The 13,935-nt window shown below is 37.8% G+C and overlaps 1 protein-coding gene across 1 annotated transcript in view; it reads right to left on the reverse strand.

The window, feature by feature from the left end:
* The window catches only part of LOC101625838 (myb/SANT-like DNA-binding domain-containing protein 3), a 109,267-nt gene that overhangs the window by 13,337 nt on the left and 81,995 nt on the right, over window positions 1-13,935 (reverse strand). Inside the window, exons 7-8 of the mRNA XM_004677475.2 lie at window positions 7,175-7,323; window positions 5,020-5,085 (exon numbers count right to left, since the gene is read on the reverse strand). Of these exons, the coding sequence (XP_004677532.1) occupies window positions 5,020-5,085; window positions 7,175-7,323 (215 nt within the window). The remainder of the gene's footprint in view (window positions 1-5,019; window positions 5,086-7,174; window positions 7,324-13,935) is intronic.

Here is a 13,935-nt window from a genome sequence, read left to right on the forward strand (position 1 = left end):
TTTTTATTTATTTTTTTTTTAAAGAAAAGGTCTCCTCTGACTACCAACTATACTTCTGTCGTGGCAAAGGGTTCCTCCATCGTGAGCACCCAGCTCCTTCATGACAACGCTCACAACCATCTTATAATTGAGTTTTTCAAATCCGTCTCTGCCACGAGACTGAGCTTCTTGAGACTCTAGATGTTTGTATTATTCATTTCTGTATAACACTTGGGACATTGCTCCTAACACTTAGGACATAGTTCTTTTCTTGATAGGATTTCAAACTTAAAAAATTATTCTACATTTGCAGGCAAGCCAGAAGTGACTTGAGGAATGCAGCTATCTCCCACTGCGACTAAATGTATGCAACTAGCGCTGAGAGAGAAGCTCAAGACTGGAGAAGAAACATGAAGTTCACTGAGGTGATGACTGAAAAACAGGTTAAATATTCCGAAGATCAGGCCAAGAATGCAAGGAAAGAAGCAAAACAGAAATCTGAAACAGGGGAAAATATGAAAAAGAAAAAATTCTTTGGAATATGTAAAAAAGAACATCAGGGTTCAGAGTCAGAAAGTCTGAATTCTAGTCCTTGCCCTGCTATTCTACATGAGCTACAAACAGTTTCAGCTTTTTCATCTGCAAAATGAGGATAACAGGGCGTGACAAGAATAAACAACACAAATATGTGAAAGACCCTGCAGGATATAATGCTGTTCAGTAACTGTTGAACAGATGAACCTCTTACTAATGTCACTCAAGGACCATCTTAAACATGTTAGGTACTTACATTCACCAATGATGAGCACAGAGACCAAACATGAACTAGAAAACAAAAGAAAGACTGATGGCCATAACCACACCGACCATGAATGCGGTGACAGTATCTTACACTTAGAATAATCCTAGGCAGTAGATGTTACTGCCTCCACGGGCTAGGTGTGATACGAAGGCTCAAAGTTCTGACTCCAGGAATCAACATACTATTCTTTTCACCAAGCTACCTGGGGGATATATAGAAAACACAAAAAAAGAGTGTCCAAGCATCTTTTCTGTAGGCCAAGTAAATTAGATACCTTCATAAAGGAAAGATAAAATATTTTAAAGATACAATAAAGCCCTGGCAGAGATGTAGCCTCAAACAGCAAGAACTGGGCACAGAACAGTCCTGTTTAAACAATGTCCTCAGGCAAGTGGTGACAGGCTCTATGAACAGCTGCAACTGCTACTCTCTTAACAATGTTTGTGTGTGTGCAATATAAAAAGTATACTTAGTCACCCACTGGGTTCTTCTGCCCATAAAAGCATTCAGAAACAAACCCACCACCAGCGGCAGTGTTTTCAAATACAAAGGAGAGCATGGTTCTAAGTAATGATGTTATAAGAAAATCCAAAGCCAGCTGGCTTATCTGCAAAGGCATGTTCCATAGGCTATCATGGTCCATCAATGTACAGCCCAAAGAAAGTGCGAGGATCTGCTAAGAACGGCCAAGATATGCACCTGGAAGGGGCTGAGGCCACAATTACATTAATATTGCAGCAGTAATCACTACATCAATCTGTATCAGTAACTCTAGGGCTCATTAGTTCTCCAAATCCTGACAGTTAAAAAACTCAATGTGCTCTTTATTGCTTCCCCTATGCTACCATGCACAAGCTTCATCACAAACACATTCCTCCACGCATCCTTCCAGAACTCCAGTCTCTGAGGACCCTGTCAAAGAATATCTATCCAGGAATAAATTCCTACTTATCCTCCAAACACACTCTACCCTCTTATTTCTAAATCCCACTGTTCACCATACCAGCCCTAACTTTTCTTTCTTAGACTATTCACTCTGCCCCAGCTAATACCTTTTCTCATGTGAATAAATTCACCCATCTCTTCAGATATTCCCTCAGATTCTTGCTACACCTTGCCACAAGACCATCATGCTGCATCCCCGTCCTTCCCCTTCCCCTGCCGTATGCACTACTGTCACCTCCAGATGAGCACTCCAGCCTTAGCATCCAAGGACCTCCCTCTCCTCTCGGTCTGCACCAACCACCTACCCACTTGTAGACCACCCACTTCAAGTGCTACCACACCCTACGATACCCTCAACTAGCAGGAATAGGACCACTAAGAAACTGGGGTCAAAGAGGGGATGGGAGTTGATATGAGGTGAAGCTCAAAAATAAAGTGATACAGTCTAGGTAACAACAAGGTATTGCAGTTAATAGCATGCAAGGAACAAGTAAATAAAAGAGGAGGAAATAACTGTATGATGGATACAACTAAACTCTTGGTGGTGAACATAATGTGGTATGTGCACATGCTGATTTTTAATGCCATACACCTGAAACTTACATAATATCATAGTGCAATGTTACTTTAATTAGAAAAAAAGGAGGGGGGAGTGTTATGGTTAGAATTTAAGCTGTATGAAAATATCTTCAGCCAAAAATAGTCACATTAAAATGTTATACAAAATGAAGGAACCTACTGGGTAGATGGGAATATTACTTGTATATAGGGGCGTGTATATTCATTTGTCAAAACCGATAATTAACACTTATGCATGCCAGTATATCTAAATTATACCTTCAAAAAACTGCAAAATAAGAATTATAATCAAGTGAACAGAGGCATATGAACCTGCCCCTGGAATGGAGCTAGTATGATTAAGAAATCAAACCTTTCATTTTAATTAACTTAAACTTAAATAGCCATGTGACCAGTAGCTAGCTATCCTAGACAATGCTGCTCTATAATCTCTCTCATTCTCATGACTTCAGTTATCACGTCTGTATTCAAGAACTGACTTGTAAATTTATGCTGAACAAAGTCGCTTGGATAGGTTCCACAAGCAACTCAAACTCAAAAATAAAACTAATTACCTCCACCATCAATTCCTCCCTTATCTTACCCCAAACACCTTTCCCTTTTCCACATCCTTAGCTCGGTCTATAAATAGAATCCCCCACCCAAGTCATCAAAACTTGTACTGTTACCCCTCAATATAAGCAGATGTCTGTTCCTTTCAGGTCTACTTAACTGATCTCTTTGCCTTTCATGCAATGTATATAAATAAACACACTATTCCCACCCAGTTCCTACCAACTGGTTGATTTTGTAACTTTGCCCTTTTTCAAATATATTGATTCTCCACTTCCTAAAAATAAAGTTTAAATTCCCTAGGGTAACATAGCATTCAAGACACAATACAATCTGGTCCCAACTTTTTAACCTTGTTTTCCACTTTAACCTCTTAAGCCCCAGCCAAAAATGATCCCTCACCAATCTCCAACACGTTCTATCACAATGTTTACATGCACAATGTGTTAATGCTCTTTCATTCACGTGTCTTGTGACCACTGTTGAAATCCACATCACCCTTTTAGGGTCAGATCAAATTCTATCTCTTCCATAAGTTTCTTAAATCTTCATTACCCCCACCAAATTATTGTTCTCTTCTGAATTCCCATTGAACATTTTACCTTAAATTTATGATAATTACCAATGTCTACTTTGTTATAAGTAGGTTATCTGTATTTCTTACCATCCATGTATCACAAGCTATTTAAAGATGGATATCGTATCTTAGATCTCTTTTATCTACCAGTAGTATCTAGTAAAATAGCCACTATGGCACATAATAAATTGTCAATGTTATAATAATTTTTCATTTGAATTATAGATCATTTCTTATGAATAAACATTTTTCAATAGTTCAAAAGTAGTGTAGGCACTACTTTTGTGCATACACACTGCATAAGTCTGAACTTTTTATTGAAAAAAACCTTGCTATCAGACAAGTACTATCAGCAAAAACAATAAAACTGGGGGACTGATCTATTACATCATCTATGACAATATTGGAGGTTTTCTATTTTAATTACAATCTTTATATCAACCTAGGAAACTGGTATTTCAGGGGCTCACAGATTATAGTTAATTGAGGCTTGATATAACTCAGGTGAAAGAAGTTAACACATAATTCAATGATGATGATAATGGTTACCACTTATGAGTATTGGGCAATGTCCTAAGCAATTGACATTTATTATCTCTTTTTTTTTCATCTCTGTAAGATTGATAATATTACTCTTACTTGACATATTTTTAAGAAATTAGCCATAAAAGGCATATTACATATCTAAAAAACATTATCCAGAAGTACGAACAAATGCCTGGAAGATTCACTGTGACAGAGCAATTTTAAGTCTAGAACTAGCCGTCCAAAGATCTCATTTATTCATTTATTCAGACGTTGTGTCATTGAATCTCAATGTTTCCACTCGTCCATACCCTCAACGTAGCTGTAAGAATTAAATAAAATAATGGATATGAAAACAAGAAGTGGAAAAGCACTGGACTTGAGGACAAAGCACCCAGAATCTAACAAATATTCTAGCTTTTACTACATGTAAAACTTTTATATGAATAAATCCTACAGATTCCCTGACTTGTATCCATTCTTACAACAGTAGTGGTTGTCCACATATGTGCCAGCCCCTCTGTGTGAGGGATATAAAAGCGAACACAAAACAGTCCCCTGCCCTCACAGAACTCAGAGCCTTGAGGAGGATGCAGATATGCAAAAACGTCAATTCGAGCAGATAAAGTGCTCAACAGGGAAGTATATGTATAAAAGAGGTGCCTAATCTAGATTTAAGGGTCAAGGAATACTTATCAGGAAGAAATAACTTTAAACTGAAACCATAAACAGTTCCAGAAAAAGGAGACAAGACCCAAAGGCCTGGGCACCAAGGGCAAATGTTAATGACAGACTGCTGAGAAGTGAAGATTTGAAAGGCATACTCAATGGGCCCTTTCTCATAATTTCTTACAAGTGCATATGAATCGACAACGTTCTGAATAAAATTTTTAATTTAAAAAATTACATACCAGATAAACTAAGATACAATGCCGCTTAGCTATTTCAATATATTGCTCAGAGAGCAAAGTTGGAAAGATGGTGAGAGTGGAAGTGGAACTACGGAGGTCAGTTACCATGTTTCAGTAGTTGGCCAAAATTTGGAAAAATCATAATTCACCTTTCACATCTGGTCGATACTGTAGTCCATCATCTTTCTTCCCCAACAAACTATTGTCATCTGGGTCTATAAAAGAAACAGTTTTAAAGTTAAGATACATATCATGTTTAACTCTCGCACCACAAAACTCTCAAATACTCCAAACGCTCCAGGTTCTTGCCAACTCTCTGTCCACTCACTCTGCTCACGTTTCACCACTCGCTTGAGCTATTGTGCCATTTCTATTTCAGGCCTAAAGGCATCCCAGATATAGATGTGCTTTGCACGATGAACAGTCTAGTTTCATTTAGACCCTAACTCAGATGTCATGTCCTTAAAAAGTTCTCCCTGTACTAACTGAAGTAACACATACCCTGAAGAGAAAGGATAAACCCTGTCTCCAAGGTATCATGGTTTCGAGATTTACCTTCTACTACTGTTTCCCTGGAAACACATCAGATTAAGATAAATGTGGAATCTCAGTAATGTACAGGGTAAATCTACCATAAAAACAAACCAATTGGTGAACTCCCCTTGGGCTGAGAAGACTGTAAGTGAACCATATATATCTGTTGGAAAGCATAAACTTTGGCTTGGAGGGGAGGAGGGACTGTATAGTTAAAAGTGGATAGAGGGCTCTCCCTGGTGGCACCATATTAAGAAGCTCTCTGAAGCCACTGCAGTAAAAGTTCAATCCCCGGTCAGGGAGCTGACCCACATGGCGTGGCAGACCTCCTCTGACCCACCCGCTGCTCCCCTCAGCAGTGTATTTCGTAGATCTGCCTGTTCTGCTCCCCACTCTGTCTCTGGTGAATCCACTCATCCACCACACCTCTAGCCTGTACCCCAGTTCTGTAGGCATAAATAAATAAATCTTTAAAAAAAAAAAGTGGATAGAAATCTAACAGAGGGGATCAAGATAAAAGTTAAGCACCAGCTGTTTCCAAAGAATTCTAAATCTGCACAAATAACAATTAACAAAATTCTCAAGTTTGGCCAATTGCTCTGAATTTTAAATTCTGGGTAGCTCCAGTCAACCATACAGCAGTTTCTCAGAAGAGGTGCCCTTCTCTCAGTAGTCTTTCACCTAGGCTCTAAATCCCACCCCAGGTAAGAAAAACAAACCACACCACTTGTTTAAGATCAAAGCCAAGTGTCTCTCTACCTACAAGAGGTAGGCATAAATAAATAAATCTTAAAAAAAAAAAAGTGGATAGAAATCTAACAGGGGATCAAGAAAAAAGTTAAACCATGGTAACACTATTACCATGGTTTCATCTACCATACCCACTTCTACCCCACCTAAAACTCCTCCGATGAGTTTCTTGGGAATTATCTGGTAGCTTAAACCAGAAGTACAACTCTTAGTTATGGAGTATTTCATGATATTTTCCCTTTGCTCAGAAAAACATATCCCTATAACAAGCCCAAAAAAGGAAGGGATGGCATGTGAGCAGGGTAGCTGGACCTAGTAAGCAGGAAAGTCAATCCCATACTCATGATAATGTGCCTGGCCCTTGTATGTTACTGGAAATGACACATTATCCAAGCCACCTTTGGTATCACTATGCAAAGCTTTACAATCGCTGCCTTCAGTGACTAGTTTATTTCTGAGATGGAAATGGAAATTTAATCTTAGTTGGTGGTATCATAGATTCTAAAATATGACTAAAAGCAAGAAAGGCAAAAACAATTTCTAATTGAAGGTAGTAATTTGCCCTTACATTCAATAGCTTCACATCAAAATCTCTAAAGTTCATATAATATGTATGGGTAAGAACTAGAAAGAATGTAAAAGTAAACTGTTATGCTCTAGGAAAAAAATGATTAATAAGTATATAGTAATATTTATAGTTTTACTGTAATTAAAATAAGCTATTTCTTAAGCAGCTATAAGCTACAAATTTGAGAAAAACTTTAAGAACTATACCTACAAGTTTATTATAGGATCAGCTTAGTAAGCAAACTACCAAGGAATATGGTTTGTCTTGAGAAGAATACAAATAAATGAAAAAAATATAAATTAGTAACAGAACAAAGATGTTCTAAAATGAAATAAAAGAAAATAAAGTAACAAAAATTTCACATTTTACAAATTTGGAAAACTACCAAAATATATAAATAAGATTGCAGACAGATAATGCTAAAGACACATCTCTAGATAAACAGATCTTACCTATGCAATGACCAAGATGCCTTATATCAATCTGTTCTTGCTTTATACAAGACGCTTCTCGAACAAAACATGGATTGTTATATGAACTCCCATCAGAAGCACACACAGGATTAAAACTGTATCCGCTGCAATCTATATTACACACACACCTTGTTGAAAAGACAAAAATCATGTTTATTTTAGGACAAAAGTAGTTCACAAAGCTACAACAATATAAGAAGCTATTTCTTTTCTTTGCTTTCTGCAACTGAAGCCAATTATTGTTTTCGTCACTGATAAAAGTTTAAAGCAAAATGGAAATTCAACTAACAAATTTTCCAAGTGAAAATTTGGAGATAATTTCATCCTGACATTACTGATCGAGTGGTTTCTCTAGAATTTTCGTGTCTAGAGTACTCAGGCGATGCCAAAATTAATTAAAAACAACATAGTATAGTAAAAAGAAAGTAGAATTGAGAAGCAGGTCATGAATCTAAGTACTGCCCTGCTAACCATCAAACCTGATTCTTCCTCTAAGTCTTAGTTTACTGATCTGCAAAAAGAGGTAACAAATTACCACCTCACTTAAACAATGGGAAGATTGAAAAAAAAATCTAACAGTTAAATAACATGAAAATGTAACCCCTCAAAATGTTTTGGGCAGCATATCAACTTCTTTAACTGAGTAGCCATGGAGCATTGAGATTTACAAGGACAAGGTCAAGAAAGCTAAGGCGTCATTCAAGAAAAGTAAACTCTATCTGGAATATAGAGTCTCGCTTCCAACAACATGGTGTGCTAGAAACCTTGCCTTACAAACCTGCTAAAAGCAATAAATATAATAATTATAATTTTTTAAAAACATCATCTTAGGGGCCTCCCTGGTTACACAAGGGTTAAGTCGTAGCACCATAAAGCTGTCCACAGCCACTGCAGCACAAATTCAATCCCCCAGCCAGGGAGCTAACCCACATGGCACAGCAGACCTCTCCTGACCCACCCGCTGTCTCCTCAGCAGTGTATTTCAGTCGATCTGCCTGTTCTTCTCCCCACTCTGTCTCTAGTGAATCCTCTTACCCCCCACACCTCTGGCCTATATTACAGCTCTTGTTTGCATACATAAATAAATCTTTTTTAAAAAAAAATTTTAAATGTACGTGCTGGCAATAAAATAAGGAATATGCAGGATAAGTTAAATGAAAACAAGCACAGAAAATGGTCCACCAAGTTTGCTGAAGCAGATCTTCATTTTAGACACATGTGCCACGTGGGCAAATTCCAATTATCAACTTTTTTGGTTTCGCAGGTCTCTGGGAGGAAGAGACAAAGAACACAGATCTACCTACACTGAAGCAGTCTGGGGATCTTAGGAAAGTTGAAACCTCAAAAAGTTAAGTTTTTAGCATAAGGTTAATTAAAAATGAGTTGTCATATTCCAAAGGAACAGTTTGAAAGCAGGCAGGGGAAAGCTGTGGCACTGCGTAAAGGCAAGAAAAACATCTCCTCTGAGACCTCAAAACCACAAGCCAGTTCTCACATGGGTAATTACAACTTAAAATACTACTCTCAAGCCCAGAATTTATTTTAAGGTGTCAAGGACTAGAAGGGGCTACTGACAGAAGCAAACTCAATGTCATCTGCAAAATGAACAACTCTATTATCCTAGTCCTCAAACATTTTCCAAAATACAGTTTTGAGAAAAAAGCAGCAGCACTCATTCTCTCTCCCTTTACACACTCACCCACAAACACACTTCCATATACATCCTCATTCGTATACCCACAACGCAAAAGGAAATAAAGTACATGAGCAGAGTAAACCCATTTTTAAAGGGGCCAAAGAGAACTCAAAGGATTCATTATTAGAAATAAAGATTTCAGTAAGAAGATTTAACAGCAGATTAGATAAAGATGGATTAGTAAACTGAAAAATAGATCAGAAGAAATTATCCAGACCACAGAGGAGACTCAAAGATATAAAACATATGAAAGAAAGGTTAAGGCAAGGAAAACAAGAGTTAATAAAAATCTGATTGGAGTTTCAAGAGCAATAGTCTTATGAATTTCTCTTCAAAATTTTTTTAAGATTTATTCATGCATACAGAACTGAGGTACAGGCCAGAGGTACAGGGTCAGTAGAAGATTCACCAGAGACAGAGTAGGAAGCAGATCAGGCAGACTGATGAAGTACACTGCTGAGGGGACAGCAGGCAGGAACAGTGGGCGGGTCGGAGAGGTCTGCCTCACCATGTGGATCACCTTCAGGGTCAGGGATCAAACACACACTGAAGCAGCTGTGGCTGGCTTGCAGAGCTCGGTCCAACCCATTGCACCACCAGGAAGAGCCTGCTCTTCCAATTTTCTAAAACTAACAAAGTTAGTAATCTAAATATCCAAGACGCTTGATAAATTCCAAACAGAACTATTTAAAAGAGAACCTAGAAGTAAAATTTTATATAACAAAAAAGAGAATATTTTAAAAGCAGCCAGAAAGAAAAGATTACTTTCAAAAAAGCAAGTATAAGAAAGAAAAGTGTCTTCAAAAGCAACACTGAAGCCATATTGTTTATTTATAGCCAAAAGAGTGAAATAACACCTGCAATGTGCTGAGATAAAATAGAATTCTATATAAAGAGAAGTATCTTTCAGGAAAGAGGGTAAAATGAAAGTAATTCGAAAGGAGCAGAAACTTCTTGTCACCTGCTGTCACAAAGGAAATTATAAAGGCAGTAGAAAAATGATCCTATATATATAAAAGCTCTGAGAGATAAGCACAAATGAAGAACAAAAGTATAAATACATGTGCAATGTTAACAAAATACTAATGATATATAACACCAATACTCATGCAGTTAAATTTTTTTCAAACATAAAATTAAAATACATTATGATGACAGCATACAAATTGCCCTGAAGTCTCCATACCATACTTGGAATGGAAGAAACTTGGTATAACTATTTCTAGTATCAGGCATGAGAGACTTCAGGGCAAAAAGGATTATGAGAAGAAAAGAAAGTTCCTTCATGATGATAATAAATTTTACAAGAGAGAAGATGATTCTGAACATTTTAAAATAACCTCAGAATCTATGAAGCAAAAACTAATGAAAACCACAATGAGATAGCCAAATGCACCACAGCTGATTTTAATATACCTCTCTCTACAAGTCCTCCATCAAGCACATTAAAAGTGAAAATGAACCGAGATGAAGCTGGGGTTTGCTTCAAATACTTGCCAAAAAAGTGGAGAGGGAAGAACAGGTTAACACAAAATCGGACTTTTTATTATATTGAAGTTCAGTGATAGATATATGGGAAGGGGTCCACTTTTATTTTTTTCCTTTTCTAAATGTTTGAAGATTTCCTAATTCCCAGTAATTAAAGACAATACTACAGGAGTTTCAGAAGATAATATATGAGAGACCAATAAATTTAACTTTGAAAAATTGGAGTTGTGCATGCCTAATCATTTTCACTACCAGGTAAGGTCCTTGAAAAATCTCTTACATGTGTACCAGGAGACATGAGTAAGAATGTTCACAGCAGGATTATTCATAAGGACAAAAACTGGAAACAATCCAAATGTCCATCAACAGTAACAGTGGGATGTAAACAAATGTGCTATGTTCAAGCAACTGAATTCAATGAGCGGTGACAATGAGTGAACTACAGCAACGTGCACTAACCTGAATGAATCTCAAAAACATAACAATGGACAAAAGAAAGTACAAGCAGTATGGTGCCATTTATACAAAAGTCAACATCCATCAAGTGCCAAATCACATGTTACTGAGGAACTTATCACGTGGAGTAGAAACTCTGCAAGAAGCAAGGGAATGACTTCCACAAAATTCAGTGTAGCAAGCGTGTGGGATGCAGTTGGGGAGGGCCATGGCGTTAGCGCTGAAGGATGGCTGATGGCCCATTTGTGGACTGAAAGGTTTGTTTCAATAGTATGCATTAAACCAAGTATATAGGCTTTCATATACTTCTGAATCAAGTCTCTATTTCACAATTTAAAAATCAAGGCACCAAAATTTTATAATTCAATAAGAATAATTACTAAGAAGCCAAAATGGTTTTTAGGTTTTTAAAGGGGTGCCAGAAGCAAAAAGGAATATGTGACAGAGGCCATATGTGGCCTGCAAAGTGTAAGTATTTACCATCTGGCCCTTCACAGGAAACCCTTGCCAACACTGGGTTTAAGAGCTTAACAGTGGCCAAAATTGGGATAATAATAAAACAGAAACAGCAGCTAAAGGATGAAAGTACTATAGAACAATTTCAGTAATCAAATTCAGTAACAAAGGTAAGACACCACACCGGTCTCCGGGTGTATGGAAAACGCGTGCTCCTCAGGGGAGGTTACCACTGCCGGCAAGATGGGGACATCAAGCCATCACTACTGCTGTCAACGGCACATGAGGAAGGAAAATGACACTCGATCTCAGGGGAAGCCAAGCTCAGGGAAACAATGAGCAAAGGAGGAAAATATTAGACTCCAGAGGCCACTGGTACTGTGGATTACAGCAATTACAAGTATTTTCAGACTAGCAATGGTGGCAGAGGGCATGATGCCCAAGGAACAGGAATGCCCACTAAAGTGGAAAGAAATTACTTCAGTAAATATGCCAAATTCGAAACATTTATCAACCATTTACTGTGCACCTCTACGGGAGTACAGTCACATTTGCCTCATTAACCCTGATAACAAGGTATGAATCAGGGGAAATGACTATGAAGGAAAGTAACACATGAGTGGTGGGGACAGTTCTCTGTACTCATTGTTATTGTTACATAAAATAGAGTGTTCGGCATAGGAAGTCAATGGGTAAGTAGCTATTTCTCATACTCACAGCATGAAAAATCTTCTCATTAAATTGGCCTCACTCTTGTCTCAAACACACCAGGGATACTGGTGTCTTGGAGCTTCCCCTCTCCTGTAAACACCCGTCCCTCAGCCATCTACCTGGTTTGCAGTTTAAGAAGCCATCTTAAACTCAAATGAAAGTCTTCATTTCAAAAGACTTCAAATCAACCAAGCAAAATGAACAAAGAAAGAAAAAGCATCAATAATAAAAACACTACAGATTCAATGGGACTATGGTTTAAAGGTAAAAGGTTATAACAAATGATTTTAAACCATCAAGTTTGACAACTAGGTAAAATGAATGACTGTTTAAAATACGAACTTCCAAATTTGACCAAAGATCAAAAGACAGTAAAAACAAACAAAAAAGACATTTGGAATCAGAAAACAAGAAGATGCTATTTTCAAAAGATGAAGACTATTAGAACAACAACAAAAGAAGTTCCTGGAAATTAAAATCACAGCAAAAGTGAAAAACTCAAAAAGACTAAGATAAAGTAAAAAAAAAAAATCTCTTAGAAAATAGAGCAAAATTTTATAACTAGAAAACAGGAGAGAGAAGCTAAATTAAAGGACCCATCCAGGATGCCTAACTTCCAGATACCATAAGAACCAGGAGCAGAAAGGGAGGAAAAGGAAACACCAAGGAGTTTAAAGGATAGTGCTCAAATCAGAAGTCTATACATTTCTAGGAAAGGACATGTTACTATGACAACTCATCACACTGGGGACAAACATGCTTTAAATGAGAGAAAACAAATCATACAAAGGCTTTGGGACCACTGTGGTCTCAGGGTATGACAGCAACACTAGAAGGCAGCAATGCTTTCAACTCTGAGGGGCAATCTCCCACCTAAAACTGTAGACTTGCCAAGTTACAAATCAAGTATTAGCTGAAGAGCAAGAACACTCCCCAGCACAAGATCTCAGTGTTTTTTAAACAGTGTTCTCTTTCTCACAAATTACTGAAAGACATAATAGAGAGGAAAACCAAGAATTTAACGGTGAAAGATTTGTTGGTATTTTAGTAGTGATAAAGCATTTCTAGGATACCGTGGTATCATAAAAAATACATTGGGATTTCTGTCCCCCTACCCCCATTCTCAGTAGTTTCTTGGAACTAGATGACCAAGTCTTTTGTATAAAGAAATGTGTGTCAGGGACAGAGGAAATCTTGAGGTGGGGTGGGCAAGTGAGAGGGGGTGTTCAGAAGTCATCACCAGAAAAACCAACCAGGACTCCCAGCACCCATCAACCCATCTGATCTCTACGGAAGGGAGAAGTATTGGAGATGGAATTCAATCACTAATGATTTAGCCAATAATGAAAACTCAATTAGAAAAAGTGAAACCAAAGAGTTTGGGAAGCTTCCAGGTCGGTGAACACGTCCTCATGCTGGGAAGGCAGACATGATACCTGGGACAGAATAGATGCTCCTGCACAACACCTTTTACACCCCACCCTGCCACCTCTTCACCTGGCTGACCATTTGCACCCTTTATATCAATAACAAACAGCAAGTGCAGCACTTGCCTATGTTCTGTGAGTCATTTCAGCAAATTATCAAACCTGAAGGTAGGTTATGGCAACTTGAAATTAGAAGGATGCTAAACAAAAGCACAATGGACCACATTTACACATCTGGGGTCTACAAAAGAAAATGACAAGAGAGAAAACAAAATCCAAAATAGAGGTGTTTGTGCTAATTCTACCAAGACTCAAGACCTACTCTAACTGCAATTACAAGGTCCCTGCAGTTTCAACCTCTCCCAGGAATGTAGTCCTATTTAGTCACTATGAAATTTTCTGGTCAGCAACAATGAGGAAATCTTTTCCATTCCACCAAAGAAGACAAGATAATCTGCCAAAGGAAAGCCCTTGGCATCTGGTCAGGGCAAGGTGAGTACAGATGA

This window comes from Condylura cristata, unplaced genomic scaffold (assembly GCF_000260355.1).
Source record: "Condylura cristata isolate star-nosed mole 26May11 unplaced genomic scaffold, ConCri1.0 scaffold00006, whole genome shotgun sequence".
Taxonomy (NCBI): Eukaryota; Metazoa; Chordata; class Mammalia; order Eulipotyphla; family Talpidae; genus Condylura; species Condylura cristata.